The sequence below is a fragment of the Abrus precatorius genome, unplaced genomic scaffold (genome assembly GCF_003935025.1).
Source record: "Abrus precatorius isolate BTA unplaced genomic scaffold, Abrus_2018 Scaffold10, whole genome shotgun sequence".
Lineage (NCBI taxonomy): Eukaryota > Viridiplantae > Streptophyta > Magnoliopsida > Fabales > Fabaceae > Abrus > Abrus precatorius.
Genome location: NW_020874292.1, coordinates 4,350,605 through 4,365,965, shown reverse-complemented (window position 1 = coordinate 4,365,965; position 15,361 = coordinate 4,350,605). Strand labels below are relative to the sequence as shown.

The 15,361-nt window shown below is 31.1% G+C and overlaps 2 protein-coding genes and 1 pseudogene across 4 annotated transcripts; all 3 read left to right on the top strand.

Annotated features, from left to right (window-relative positions):
• The first annotated feature begins 271 nt into the window (after positions 1 to 271).
• LOC113847625 (pentatricopeptide repeat-containing protein At5g47360) lies at positions 272 to 4,832 on the top strand. Of its 3 annotated transcripts, none has more exons than XM_027476864.1 (4): positions 272 to 566; positions 1,434 to 3,232; positions 3,634 to 3,686; positions 4,080 to 4,830. In XM_027476864.1, the coding sequence occupies exon 2, from the start codon at positions 1,705 to 1,707 to the stop codon at positions 3,169 to 3,171; it is 1,467 nt and encodes a 488-aa protein (XP_027332665.1). In that variant the 5' UTR covers positions 272 to 566; positions 1,434 to 1,704; the 3' UTR covers positions 3,172 to 3,232; positions 3,634 to 3,686; positions 4,080 to 4,830. The 3 variants fall into 3 exon arrangements, with proteins under 3 accessions (XP_027332665.1, XP_027332657.1, XP_027332649.1); XM_027476856.1 differs by having other exon boundaries at positions 450 to 566; positions 1,434 to 3,157; positions 4,080 to 4,832; XM_027476848.1 differs by lacking the exon at positions 272 to 566 and having other exon boundaries at positions 1,401 to 3,232; positions 4,080 to 4,825.
• A 555-nt stretch (positions 4,833 to 5,387) lies between these two features.
• Positions 5,388 to 6,567, top strand: LOC113868821 (annotated as a pseudogene).
• Positions 6,568 to 13,848: 7,281 nt separating this feature from the next.
• LOC113853037 (protein MHF1 homolog) lies at positions 13,849 to 14,773 on the top strand. Its single transcript, XM_027483479.1, has 4 exons — positions 13,849 to 14,029; positions 14,112 to 14,183; positions 14,363 to 14,443; positions 14,550 to 14,773. The coding sequence occupies exons 1-4, from the start codon at positions 13,927 to 13,929 to the stop codon at positions 14,672 to 14,674; spliced, it is 381 nt and encodes a 126-aa protein (XP_027339280.1). The 5' UTR covers positions 13,849 to 13,926; the 3' UTR covers positions 14,675 to 14,773.
• Positions 14,774 to 15,361: the final 588 nt, after the last annotated feature.

Genomic DNA, 15,361 nt, shown 5'->3' with positions numbered 1-15,361 from the left:
AAGTAAAAATATTATGTTTATTTAAAAAATAATTAATTTTAAATTTTAATTAGTTTCTATAATTTATTAACTAATTTTTAATGTGTATTAATCACATATAATAAAAATTTACATATAGTAATTTTTTATAAAAAAATTATATAATACTATTTAAATTTAATGCGTTAATAATATTAAATCTTATAATTTTACTGAAAACTGACTATTTATTAGAAGTGTTGAATAAGCAAACCAATACTCTTTAAATTGTATAATCCAACTGAAAATAACCAAGAATCGACAAAATTAAGAAAACAAACAGAAAATAAAATAAAATAAAAAAGACGCTCTTTTCTCTTGGGTTCGGGCTTGGTTCCAGCTGAGAAACCCGAACTAAACGAGCCTACACAGAAACCTTGATTTTCTTCAACTTCTATTATATGTCTACCCTCCCGTTGTGCCGCAACCTCTCTGACGATTGTCATCATCTTCGCTCTGCCTCACCTCACTTTCTCCCTCCATCTCAGATATGTCTATATAGGCCATCGACAATGGCAATCGAGCTCAGCGCTTAGTGGCCTTTTCAGGTACTTTAATCCCCACATTCTCTCATGCTTTCATGTCCTGCTGCATTGTTGTTTTGCTGTGCTTTGTTCAGTGCTCAACTGTCATTCACAACTGGGTCATTTCATTCTTGGCGGAGGATAACTATGTTAGGAAATTCAACTATGAACTTAAGATACCAGAGATCATTCTATAAACCCTAGTGCCGGCGCATTAGATGCCTGGGAATCACAAAACTACGAAAGAAACCCTCTACCAATAGTTATTAAACCAACCTGTTTCTGAGGTTTTAAAAATTCCTATAATGGAGTTTCACTAAACACAGATTAGGTTGCCTGTCAATTTATTTAATTAATGAACTTTCAAGGATGATAATTAATGTATTCGTGTTTGCTGTATTTGTATGTGTTATGTGTGTGAACAGTTGGTTTTGAAATACCTATTCGTAAGAATTAGTTATAAAAAACTGAAAAAGTGTCAAGTAAACGTGTTTATGTTTGTGCATTTGAGTATAAATTATGTATTTCTATAACAATTTGGAGATCTAATTTATTGTGAGAATTTGATATGTTTCTGCACTTTGTGTGTACTTTTTATATAAACTATGACAACAGGTGTATGAAAATTGAAAACCGATTTAGGTCCAATCCAAACCGCATTTAAGTGATTTGGTCTGGATTGGTTTTGATATTGGACTCCAACCGATCCAAACCAAATCGCATGTACTTTTTATGATTTGCTCGGATGATCCTTGACTTCAAAACTGAATCAAACTGCATCGGAAACACCCTTATCTTTAATTTCATTGTCTTTGTCAAACAATATTAACTCTGTCTAATGCTTTGTTTTAAAATTGTAAGCTGATTATAAGTTTGTGAAAATATGTGCAGCTTGAGGAAGCAGAGACTGTTCATGGATGACTTCCATTGTGGACGCACTAAACCAGATCACCATCAAGCACTCATGGAACACTATTTACCCACAACTCCGCCTCCATCATGTTCATATGATGAAAAGTTAAGCTGATAATCAATCCATTATTCCTCTTCAGCACACACTGAACTCACTGAACAACTTCAAAAAAATCAAACGTTAAGCTTTGTGAGCACTATTTTATGTCTGGCTTGTGTCCATCATCTTCTTCCTCATCTTTCTCTTCCCATGGCCCTCACACCCCATTCTATCTTCACAAACCCAATGCCTCAATTTGCAAACTTTCGGTTCTTCTCATCCTTACAAAGACTCAAAACCTTTCCTTTTTCCATCCACCAAATGGGTATGGCTTCTGTTGCCGATACCCTCTATACCCATCTTCACAAAAACGATGACAGTGTTGAAAATTCATTGTCTAAGGTTAAACCCAAATTGGACTCAAAATGTGTCATTCAAGTTCTGAGCAAGTGCCATCCCAAGCAACCTCAATTGGGTGTTAGGTTTTTTGTTTGGGCTGGGTTTCAACATGGGTATAGGCACAGTGCTTATATGTACAGAAAAGCTTGCAATTTGCTTGGGATTAGTGAAAATCCTCAGATTATTTGTGATGTGGTTGAGTCTTATGAGGCTGAAGGGTGTCTAGTCACTGTTAACATGATTAGGGAGGTGCTGAAGCTGTGTAAAGAGGCTCAGCTTGCTGATGTGGGTTTGTGGGTGTTGAGGAAGGTGGTGAGTTTTGACTTGAATGCTGACACTGTGATGTATAATGTAGTTATAAGGTTGTATTGCAAGAAGGGTGATATTGAAGTGGCTGAGAAGTTGGTGAGGGAGATGAGTTCGAATGGTCTTAGTCCTGATTTGATTACTTTTATGGCTGTAGTTGAGGGGTTGTGTGTTGCGGGTCGAGCTGAAGATGCTTACTCTGTGCTCAAGGTTATGAGAGGGCATGGATGTTTGCCCAATTTGGTGGTTTTGTCAGCCGTTTTAGATGGGTTGTGTAGGTGTGGATCTATGGAACGGGCATTGGAGTTGTTGGAGGAAATGGAGAAAAGTGGGGATTGTAGTCCAAATGTTGTTACTTATACATGTGTGATTCAAAATTTCTGCAAGAGAGGGCAGTGGAGTGAAGCATTGGATATTTTGGATAGAATGAGAGCTTTTGGGTGTCATGCTAATCATGTTACTGTTTTTACTTTGATTGAGAGCCTTTGTGCCGACGGTCATGTTGATGAAGCTTATGGGTTGATTGATAAGTTTGTGGTGGAACATGGTGTTTCGTACAGTGATTGTCACAGTTCACTTGTGATTTCTTTGATAAAAATAAAAAGGCTTGAGGAAGCAGAAAAGCTCTTTCGGAAAATGCTTGCTGGTGATGTCAAACCTGATACTTTGGCATCTAGTCTTTTGCTGAAGGAGCTCTGTACAAAGGAACGAGTATTGGATGGATTCTACTTGCTTGAAGCAATTGACAATATGGGATGCTTGTCTTCTATTGACTCCGATATATATTCTATTCTCTTACTTGGCCTTTGTCAAAGAAGCCACTTGACAGAGGCCACAAAGCTGGCCAAGATAATGATTAAGAAATCAGTTCTGTTAAGACCTCTGTACAAAGATAGTGTTATTGTTTTCCTGGCAAAATCTGGTGAAAAAGATCTTGTGCACCAGTTGACTGGCATGTGTAAGGGACTTTGACGATAAAATGTTTTATGAAAGGGGTCAGATTGATTTTTATTGGCATTGTATAGCAGCAACAGTAAGGACTGGTTTCTTTGATGTACGCTGATACTTGGTTTATTTCTTGTTGTAGGTGACAAAGTAATTTTGTTCTGATTCTTGAGAACATTATGCTTTCATTTATCTCTTTTGTTAAGTCTATTATCAGTTGTATAAACATTAGATCGTTTAACATTAGTAACTTGATAGATCAATTTTCCTTATTTGATGAAACTTCTGGTCTTTCATGTACTAAAGATAACGAGTCAAGAAAAATATGGTTGAAATTATTTTGGCCCTTTTTTATCACATATTTAGAACTGATTGATGCCATGTTTCTGCACACTGACATTCCATTTCATGATTTAGTTTACTCAGCCTTTGATATTTGAATCTGAGAGTTCAACTACTTGTATGTAAACTCACAGAGTTCCATTTCAGGCACATTCAGGGAATGAGCTCAACTGGGAGCCTAGTAGAATATCATGAAGGAGGTAAGTTTAATGTGCTTAGAAAGTGTCATGTACAAGGTTGGACATTCTGCTTAATGGCATAATAGGAATTTAGAACCTTACAATAATGAACTTGACTTTTAATTTTAATGATGATGCAAAAATATTCTTTTCTTTTAATAACACCAAAATAATTAATTTTTATTTAAAAGGCTAACTATTGATCTAAATTAATTTAGACTTGCCTGTCTGAGTATATGAGATTAAGCATTCTGAATTGAATCATGGTATTGAAGTCAGTCTTTCTATCAACTTGTAAGTGGTAGAAGGTGCTGGTGCTGGGTAATTGTAGGACGAAGCAATATCTAATATAGATTTAATAGCTCTATATTTGATTGCTGGTATATAAAATATTGTTTTATCTTGGACCTTCAGGAAATGGGAGTTGGCCCCATCATGGACTTCATCATATGTGGAATGGCTCCAAGTTCCAACTTGCATCAGCAACCTCCATCAAATGGCATGCTTTGGAGAAAACACCATCCTTTGTTAATGGTGCTTGTGCTTCTTGTCTTCCACAGATATCCAGCTTTACTAGAACACCACCTCATGCTGAGAGCATCGCATATAGACCATCAAGTGGGATCAGCATCAGTTGTTACAGCCTCACCCTGGGAAAGATAACATTCTTACTTGGGAGAGTCACCTAATGCTCTGGTTATAGATTGGGTTCTGTAGGAAATCCTGGTTTTCCTGGTAGCTGGGTGCTGCGTCCTCCTGATTTTTCTTCTCATAACATATTTCCTCATGTTGGTGGGAATGGTACAGAATTGACATCCAATGCTGGGCAGGGCTAGCAGTTATCACATGTTTTCGCTGGGAAACTTCCCATGATTCCTGTTAGAACCATGGAAGAAGAACATATGATTGATACTAATAAGAGACCTAAAGTGTGGAAGGTTTATGTTAGGAGGAGGGGAAGGAAGGAGTCAACTGCTAGTTAGTTGTTAATATGGTTAATAGATCCTACAAATAAAGTTAGATTCTGGATTAAGGAGACTTCTGGTTTTTCTGAAAATACTGTTAGGGGGAATTATTCTCTGTATAGGAGCTAACAGCTCTGGGGGATTCTTGTAAGCATGATTCTTTCTAAAGATATCAATAAAAATTGACAATATTCTTCAGTCTTTTTCTTTTTCTTGATTTTACTTCTCAGACCCTAACAATTCCAATGTCTAAATTTGATTCTACCAATGAAAGAATGAAATCTCTATCATCATAGAAGTTAAGCAAACGCTAACAATGCTGATGAAAAACGATATGAACTCAACCTAGGCTGCATATTGCGTGGGGAACACAACCAAACAGCACTTATGATAAAAAAAAATGTTCCCAGTAAGTATGCCAATTGTCTCCCTATTTTTTTGTACATTTTTGCTGCTTATGATGTTATCTTTTCATCCATTTCTAAATGAAGAACATTGCACATAGGCAATTGCTTATTTGGCCTGTGCCCTTTTCATTTTGGATGCATTAGCCATACAAATGCCATCTCTCTCTTTTTTCTTGTTCACATACCTGTGCATATTGTACATATACTTTTATTTGATTAATCAATTTTTTATGACAGATTTTACAAATTTTATAGGGATTAAAGGATGCAAATTCTTTGGCACTGATCTTTTGATTTGTTTCTTTTTTATATTATATTTGTTTAAATATTTTGACAGGTATACCTCAAAGATGCTTCTTGCTGCCATAGATGAGCAGTGCCGCGGAACCTATGATTTTTTGTATTTTTGCCAGTGATTTCAAGGCAAGTATTTATTTGGACTTGGTTGACTCTTCCCTTATATGAAGCAATCATTAATGTGTTTCTAAGTCAATTCTAAAAATGGTTGCAGAACACATGTAATGTTGGCTATGCATTCATCAATATGATTGATCCTGGTCAAATTATTCCATTCCACAAGGTTATTTGGGAATCCTTATGCAATACTGTTTTGATTTTTTTATCTTTGTGATATGAATTCTGAGTTGATTCATTTCTTTTTGTTTCTTTATTAGTTGATAAATCTAATAGATAAGAAACATTGGGCAGGCTTTTAAAGGGTAAAAAATAGGAGAAGTTCAACAGTGAAAGGGTAGCTGTACTAGCCTATACTCGGATTCGAGGAAAAGCTGTGCTTATTGCTCATTTCCAGAATTCAAGTCTGATGGATGAAGATAAACGTTGTCGCCCTATTCTCTTCTATACAGATGGGCCAAATGCTGGCAATCCGGTAAATCCACTTCGTTCTTCAGCAGTAACTATTTTCCTTTTGCTAACTACAATATATAATGGAACTATCATAGTACTGATATTTTGTTTCAAAGATCTGATATAATGATGTCTACATTAATGTGTTGGGTTGATACAAGCAAAATGAGAGTAACATTACAGGTTCTCTCTCTTTTAAATTTTTTAGCCTGACATTTAATGGTAACATTCATTTGGTTTGACATGAAATATTTTCTTGTAGGAATACTTTGTAAATGATTATTTGACTTGCAAATAACTAAAGCATTATGGTTCTGAGTCTGACTTAAGCTGCTTCTGATGGCTATATACTGCAGTCTGTTTTTGTGGTTTTAACTGTTTCTAGCATTATGTGCCTCAGAAAGGCTATATGAGCATGCGATACTTTTTGAGTTTTGATACCTGGTTCTTATGCTGATATTGTATACTGAGACAAAATGGACCTAATCTATCTCTGCAGGAACCTTTCCCCTTGGGTAACAATATTAGAGTGAGGCCTGGAGAATCTCGCATTAATGGTAATGAGGAAAATTGCAGCCAAGGGAACCGTCAACTTTGACAATTGGAGAAGAGTCTGCTAATGGAATAGAATCTTCATTGAGTTTCTCAAGAGACTCTGACTGATTTAGGCTCATGCACTAACAGTTGAATATTGGATGTCAACTTTAAGACTGTATATTTACATTTTCTGTGTTCGCAAAAGAGAGGAGTTGGAGCCGGTAGGAAAAGGAGGCTCACAATTTTTGCCTATAGAGGAGCCTTACTAGGGTTTTTGGAGGTTGAGGTACATAACCAAAATGAAGTCACTGATTCTAGTATTTTTGTTATTTTCCTAATATTTTGAATCGGGTTCTGCTACATCTTACATGTTTAGAGAACGGTTTAACTGAAACTTAAAATTTTGGCTAGCTATTAATGGACAATGTGACAATTTGCAGTTCCCTTGTGTCAACGTGCATCATTGCAGGTTTTAGGGGTGCTTTGCTGGTTTTGTTTTCCTTGTTTTGTCTTTAATGTTCATGTAATTTTGTTTCCATATATCCGGGGGCATTGGTGTCATGTAAGGATTTGTTGACCATGTAATGGATTATTGAGGGAAGATATTTAAATGAAACATTTACTTCAGTGGTAGTAGTTCAGATATTGCTGTTTCACTTGTATTTTTGTATTCCTTCGTCGGTCCCTGTACCTATTATCATTGCCGGAGCAACTTGTTTCGTAGTCGTAAATAAGTAAATGTTTAGTGTATAGCTTATTTTGGGGGTAAATAATCACTTTTTTTTATTAATTTCTTAGAAAACTAAAAATAAAAATAAACAAGCATTTCTTTAAAATAAATATGTAAATATAAAAGCTTAATTCAGCCCTATATGATATATGAAATGCATGGATTCTAAAAGCCAGTAGCAAATATTACCTAAGAAATAGGGTTGTCGAATGGCGGCCAAGGTGAATGGGGGTGGCTGCTTCCATGCATCTCTGTACCGGCATGATGTTTTATGGCATTTTTTGGTGGCGGCAGCATAACAGTCATTACCCACACCATGGTAATGATGATTATGGTAAAAAAAAATAAAAGTTTTTAAAAAAGAATAAAAAAAATTTCTGCAAAAAAGACCCAGAGTAAGAACTAACGAGTCCAATCCCAATATCTTGCCTCTCTACTTCATTTTTCACTTCTATCTTCTTCATCTCTAGTTTCTCTCTTCTTCATTCTTTATTCGGGTTGCTCCAACTCTTGTTTTTCTAATGAGTGACAATTATTCCATCTCTAGCGACTAATTTTTCTATTTTTGGCAACTCTATTTTTTTTATAGCTTTTTTTTTCCGTTTGTCTCTCTCCCTCTTTCAGTTTTTCTTTATTTTTCTCATTTCAGTTTTTCCCTCTCTATTTTTCAATTTTTCCCCCTCCCATTTCTTTTTTTTTTTCCTCTCCATTTTTTAGTTTTTCCCTTTCCCACTTCTCTACTTTTTTCTTTATTTTTTTCTCTCCATTATTGAGTTTTCCCTCTCTTTTTATTTCAGCTTTCCTTAGCATGGTTCAACAAGAATTTTCATCAAAATTTTTAAGAATTTCTAATCATTCTAATCCAAGATAAAAATGCGCCTATTCCTTGAAAGAGAATGATACAAATAATATTGTATGTAATTTTTGTGAAAAAATTATTAGGGTTAGAATCATTAGAGTGAAACAACATTTGATTGGAAAGAATGGTAATGTCAAAGCTTGCCTCAGGTGTCTAGAAAAAAGTTAAAAAAGAGCTTATGGCCTATCAAAAGGATAAAAAGAGTCAATAATACTTGGAGATGCCAAATGTAAGAAACATTGAAAGTATAAGTTACGATAAAAGTGAGAATGAGAAAGATAGCCAACCACATAGTATTGCTATGAGGAATAAGAAAAGGCCAATGAACATGTTTTGTAGAAAGCCCAGAAAGTGTCAAAGAAAAGAAAGAAGTTAAAATTGAAGTAAGCAAATATAAGAGAAGTATGAGATAAGGAAGCCAAGGCAAGGATCCATCAATACATAGCTTAATTTTGGTATCAATCTAGTCTTTCCTTTAATCTTGTTAAAATGAAAATCTTTCAAGAAATGCATACAACTATTAGTGCCTTTAGTCCAAATTTGTCATCTCTGAGTTATCATGATATTAGAGTTCTACTTCTTAAGAAAGAGCTAAATTATACTTGCTCTCTTATAAAAGATCAAAAGGAACAATATGCATGAGCTAATCGAAAGCAAAGATGTTTGATTAATTTTTTTAGTCAACTTTCCTGTTGGGATTATGTTTGTGAGATCCATTAATGGATCTAATTTTGTGAAGACCGGTGAAAGTTATTTAAGATGTTTGATGCTCTTGTGGAGAAGATTAAAGAGGATAAAGTTGTACTAGTTATAACAAATAATTAAAGCAATTATGTCTTAACTGATAAAATGTTAGAAGAGAAAAGACTACATTTTTATTGGACTCTTTGTTCAGCGCATTGTATATGACAATTTATATTAAATTAATATTGTTTGCATAACTTTTTTTTATGTTGCTACCTTTTTACAAGATCAATTTAGGTTCTTTGAAACAAATCCTTTCTTCTTCTTTTTTTTACCTTTTACTAGCTCAAATCATTTATTCTTTGTATCTAAAATGTTATATAAATTTCTTCTTTTTTTTTCTTTTACTAGTTCAAATCATTTATTCTTTGTATCTAAAATATTCTTTGCATAGACTTAGACTCCTAGACTAGTTTCTTGCATAGACATCTGTTTAGGTTGTTTAAAACATAAATCTTCATTTTTTTTATTTCTTTCACTAGTTTAAATTATTTGTTCTTTTCTTAAATATTTTATAAAATTTATGTTACTTGCATCGTCGAAGTGAATCTAATAATCTAAATTGACAACTAATAGTATATTTGAACTAATAATTATAAATTTAATTTTAGATTATTTTAATTTTATAAAATTATCTTTATTTAAAATTAAATTTAGGTAATTTATTTATGAATACTTCCATTTTAAAATAAATTTGGTTATAGTATTTGTTAAATGTATTAAAAATAACGAGAATAAGTGTATTCTTATGTTTTCTAATCAAAAGTTGCTATTTTTTTCATATGAACTAGTACCATATAGAAATTTTATATTAAAAAATATTTTTCATAGTTATCTAAATATGTTTTAAAAGCAAAATTATCTTTTTTAACCAAACAAGAACATTTGACCACTTATATTACTCATCTGGGGTCTAAATTGTAAAGTCAAATACACCACAAATCAATTTACAGCATAACCAAATTTATTAAAGTCCATTTTCAAAATAATTTAAAATTTTAAAAATTAAAGATAATACTTAGATTTTATATGAGGTTAAGATATAAATAAAAACTAATTTAAAATTTCAAAATTCAAATTTTTAAATTTAAAATTTAAAATAAATAATATATTAGTGAATAAAAATTAAAAAAATAAAAATTATTAAGTTAGTGTGTAGATTTTTAGGAGAATAGATGAGATAGTAGAGAAAAAAATTGATTAGTAGTCATAAAAATAAGAGATTATGAAAAGTTGAAAATCTATTTTAAAAATAAAAAAATGTATATTAAATAGGATTTAGAGAGTGTGAGCTATAAATAGGAGGTGTATTGTGAGAAAAAAAAAATGAGTTTTTTAGAGAGTACAAGAGATAAAAAGAAATAAAAGGAGAGTATAAAGAAAGAAAAAAGAGGAGAAACTGAAAGAGAAACAAACATTATGAAAGTAATACAATTTTTAAAGCACTCACGAATTAAAAAGAACTGAACGCCTAAAGTTTGAACCCTAAACCATAACAAAAAGTTCAACAAAAACAAACGTAAAAGAGAATTTATTTCTCTCTATATGCCGAATCAAGTAAGAATCTCTACTTGTTCATTAGAAAAAAAATAAAAAAACCTACTCTTTTATAACCATACAAATCTTTTTTTTTTTTTGCAAATCCTAAAAAATTTATTTTTCTAACCTTAAAAATATTTTGTTTTGTAAAATCTAAAAACTCTAATCTTTTATAATCCTCAAAATCTTTCTTTTTTTTGCAAATCTTAAAAAACTTAATCTTTTCTAACTCTAAAATTTTTTTCTTTTTTTACTGGTCCAAAAAACCTAACATTTTCTAACCCTAAAAATCTTTCCTTTTTTGTAAACTTAAAAACCTAATTTTTTTAAAACTCAATCTTTCTTTTTTACAAACCCTAAAAACCTAATTTTTCTAACCAAACCCTAAAAATCTAATCTTTCTAAACCCTAAAAATTTTTTCTTTTTGCAAATCTTAAAAAAAATTAATTCCTTTTTGTTTACTTTTATTAGAAAATATATACACACTATTTTTTTTCTTAAAGAAAAAAAAAAGAGATTTTGAATCTATGCAATGACAAAGAAATATTGATAGAATGATAAATACACCTTCAATGTTATTTGAATTGTAAGAGTTTATTGAGTAGTTATGGTTAACTTGAATCTAAGGGTGAGTTTATTTCTAAAATAAGTTTAATATTTTTAAAATAATTTTGAATTTACGCTGACGGTCAAGTGATTTTGATAGAGTGGTGGATACACCTTGATTTCTTGTTTTTGAAATAAACTTACTATTGCACATGATTCGAGTTAGCATACAATTACTTAATCAACTCTTACAATCTAAACAATATTGAAGGTTGATTTCATGATTTTATCAACATCACTTGTTGCATAGATTCAAAAATATGATAAAAATATTCAACTTTTCTTATTTTAAAAATAAACTCACTCTTGCGTACAGGATTCCAGTTAGCATACAAGTACTTAATAAATTCTTATGATTTAAACAACATTAAAAGTAGATTCATCACTTTATCAACATCACTTGGTTGCTACGTGGATTCAAAAATATGTTAAAAATATTAAACTTTTCTTATTTTAAAAATAAATTCACTTTTGTACAAGATTCAAGTTAGCGTACAACTACTCAACAAACTCTTACAATTTAAACAATATTAAAGGTAGATCCACCACTTTATCAATATCTCTTGGCCATTACGTGGATTCAAACTCCCTTCCCCCTTTTTTGAGAAAAAAAAACATATGTATAGAAAGAATCAAATTGTTTTTTAAGATTTGCAAAAAGAAAAGATTGTTAGGGTTTAGAAAGATTAGGTTTTTAGGGTTTGAAAAAGGAAAGCTTTTTAGAGTTAGAAAAATTCGGGTTTGTAAAAAAAAAAAAAAGATTTGTAGGGTTAGAAAATTTAGGTTTTTAGAGTTTGCAAAAAAAAAAGATTTTGTCTTAGATTAAAAAAAAAGGTTTTTAGGGTTTGTAAAGAAAAAAAAATATTGTTAAGATTAGAAAATATTAGCTTTTTAGAATTAACAAAAAAAAAAGTAAAGATTTTTAGGGATAGAAAAATTAAATTTTTTAATATTGACAAAAAAGAAATATATTTAAGATTAGAAAAGATTACGTATTTTTAGAGTTTGTAAAAGAGAAAGATGTTTAGGGTTAGAAAAAATTAGGTTTTTAGGATTTACAAAAACAAAAGGGAAATGTTTGTCTGGTTAGAAAAGTTTAAGTTTTTTTAATGAACAAGTAGAAAACAAGAGAGAAACTCACAAAGAAAAAATATAGTAGAATAAAAGCAAACAAATATTAGAACTCTTACTTAATTTGACCAATAAAAAAAATAGGTTTTCTTTCACATTATTTTTGTTGACTTGATTATTTAGGTTCTTTGATTCGACCTTTCTATTTCAACTTTTAAATTTTTGTTTTTTCTAATTGGCTTTAAGATGCTTGCTTTGAAAATTATAATGCTCACAGAATATTTATTTTTTTCTCATTTTTTTCTCTTTCTTCTTTTTTTTTTCTCTTTTCCCCCCTTTTTTTTTGTTTCCCGTACTCTCTATAATTCTCCTTTTATTTGAGGATACAACTCTTATTTACAGTTCACACATCCCAAACTCTAAATTCTATTTAATATCATTTTTTTTAAAATAAAAGACTCCAACTTTACACAATCATTTATTTTTCAATGACCATCAATAAATTCTTTTCTCCACTATCTCATGCATTCTCTTAAAAATCTACACAGTTAGTTTTTATTTATTAATCTACTATCTATTTTAAATTTAAAAATTAAATTTTTAAATATTTTTATCTATATCTTAACCTCTTACAAAATTTAATCATTATCTTTAATTTTTAATTTTTAAAATTATTTTAAAAAGAAGTCCAGATAAAATTGATTATTCACACTATTTACTAATAATTTTCCTATTTGTTTTTGTGTTCAATGTCAAAAGATGACAAGCTGTCTCAAAATATAAAAAGTTAACAACTAATTTTTGTTCACTATTTTTATCGGTCAAAAAAAAGAATTGCACATTGTAGGATTAAAAAATAATACTTACAAATATATGAACGTAATGAAACCTTGCCCCGTTACCTCTTTGAATTTACTCGTGTGTAATGAGATAGATGGTGCAATAATTTCAAATTAAATTATAATGGATAAGAAAATAAATTATTTTATTCATCATTTATTAAAAATAAATCTTATTACATCCCGTAAGTATGAAAAATCTTCCAAAACCATACTAGGTTGATCAATGCATCAAATAAGAGCAAGCCTCTCCTTCGGACTAGGATCCAAAATACGAGATATTATAGTCTAATACGAGATAGATGTAAAAGTGATATCATAGTTTGATGTTATCATGCTCATTTCATGTCTTTTATTAAATCCATCTGTAGTTGTATAATTTACCCTACTTCAACATATAACTTCTTTAAAGTTTATTATTTTTTAAAATTATTTATAAAATAAATTTTAATATTTATATACATTCTTGCAGTCAAATGCTATAAAATACAAAATCAAGTTAAATATAGATTACGTTATTGCTAAGAATTAACAAGGACCATTTAAGAAAACAATTTTATGAAAATCAAAATCAATAAAAAAATTATAGGATTAATATCAAATTTATGAACACTGAAATGTGCGTTAATTGAACCCAATTTTGATACAGAGGTATATTACGTTCCTTCTTTTTCCAGGATTCATCTTTCACATATGGTACTTGCTGATAATGATATCAACCAAGGGGGTAAAGAAATAGATTTTTAAAACCCAGAAAAAAAAAAGGACATGTCAAAATTAATATCAATAATACCTAACATCAAAATCAATTATATCAATATTTTTAGAGTTTTTTACCGTTTTATTTTAAAAAATAATAATTTCTTTTTTCTGTTTTAAATTTAGCCAGACCCTTTATTTCGAGAGTGTTTTTTTTTGTCAAGAGTAAAAACTGAATTTGAATCGGGTCACAGTGTTATGAACCAAGTTGTATTGGAGTGGCCCAAAAGGCATGTAGAGATTGGACCCATATGAATGTGCACTCTCAGTGGAGCCCATTAATATTGCTTCCACATTTTTGGAGTCATTTGGTTTCCCTCCATTGGAAACAAACTCGATGGAAGGTTTGGATGGGAGCAGCGAAGTGGAAAATGATTCGGAAATGAAGCTCTTGAGAGATAGATTCAGGCTCTCCGCTATCTCAATCGCCGAATCTCAAGGTTCAATTCTTCATCTCATGAATTTCACGTTTTTTTCCCACTCGAGTTCCTAATTCTTGTGTACGGCGATGCGTCTTTGCAGCAAAACAAAACGGCATCGAAGTTTCAAAAGTCGTAGTCTCATGCGTCGCTGATTTGGCCTTCAAATATGCGGGTAACATCACTATCGCTATCGTTTGCTGAACAATCCTTTCTTGCTGTTCCTTGTTAAAATTAAGATAAACGACATCAAATGGAAATGCCGTTTATGAAGATCAGTACAATTTGATTGCAACATGTATGACATAATGGTCGTTTGAAACAATGAAATTAAACAATGTGTTTTGTGAGCAGAGCGAGTGGCTAAGGATGTTCAGCTCTTTGCGCAGCATGCGAATCGTAAATCTGTAAATATGGAAGATGTCATACTCTGTGGTCAGTTTCGTTGAATTTTGGCTGATTTTCGATGCGAATGAAATGACTTTGTTCATCTTTTGGTATCTGATATTATGTTCTTTGATGTTCCTTATTTTGGTTTCAGGTCATCGAAATGAACATCTCTCTGGCTTGTTGAGGACCTTCTCTAATGATTTAAAGACCAAAGATCCTCAATATGAGAGGAAGCGAAAGAAAGACGCCAAAAAGAATGACAAAACAACCATTTAGTGCATATATTTGCTGAATACACGTCTTGTTGGTATGGTATGGTACTATGTCTTGAAATTTTGGCACCAAATTCTATATATATGTAATGGTAATGCGAACTACTGCCACGGATAAAGAAATTGAAATTAGAAAATTTTATTAAAAGTTATGTTGGATTGTACTGAAAATTACTGGTGATGTGTATTGATAGCATTTTAAAATGATTTTACTTTTAATTCTTTAATTAATACCGGTAAATTATTGTTTAACATTTGCTATATCTATATTATCCTTGCAGCCCACTTCTCGCTCTTTTCACTTTTCATGTTCTTGCTCATGTTAGCAAATAGCTGGTGCTGGATCTATTAGTCCATCTTTTATCATTTAGCCTCAAAACTTCGTTAAAATGATTGATAGGCATTCCATTCCTTGAGATAAAGATATAGAAAAAAGAGAAATTATAGATAATATAATTTGCATGAAGAGAGAGATGGAGAAGAATGCAAGGTATTAAATAAGTGTTGATATTATTTGAGTGTTTAAAAATAGAAGTTGTAATACTTAATATCAACTATTGTTTTGAGATAATTTATTTTGGGGTAATTTTTTCATTTAATGCTTCCTAAAAGAATTGAAAAAATAAAGTAATTATATCTTTTAAAGAAACATTTTCAAAATTTTGCCAGGCATATGTTTTGGCATATTGTT

Bases quoted from the DNA above. Each gene is read 5' to 3' on its own strand.
- LOC113847625 (XM_027476856.1), top strand. From the start codon at position 1,705: ATGGCCCTCACACCCCATTCTATCTTCACAAACCCAATGCCTCAATTT.
- LOC113853037 (XM_027483479.1), top strand. From the start codon at position 13,927: ATGGAAGGTTTGGATGGGAGCAGCGAAGTGGAAAATGATTCGGAAATG. The intron at 14,030-14,111 runs GTTCAATTCTTC...GCGTCTTTGCAG, and splicing joins CTCAATCGCCGAATCTCAAG to CAAAACAAAACGGCATCGAA. The intron at 14,184-14,362 runs GTAACATCACTA...TTTTGTGAGCAG, and splicing joins TTTGGCCTTCAAATATGCGG to AGCGAGTGGCTAAGGATGTT.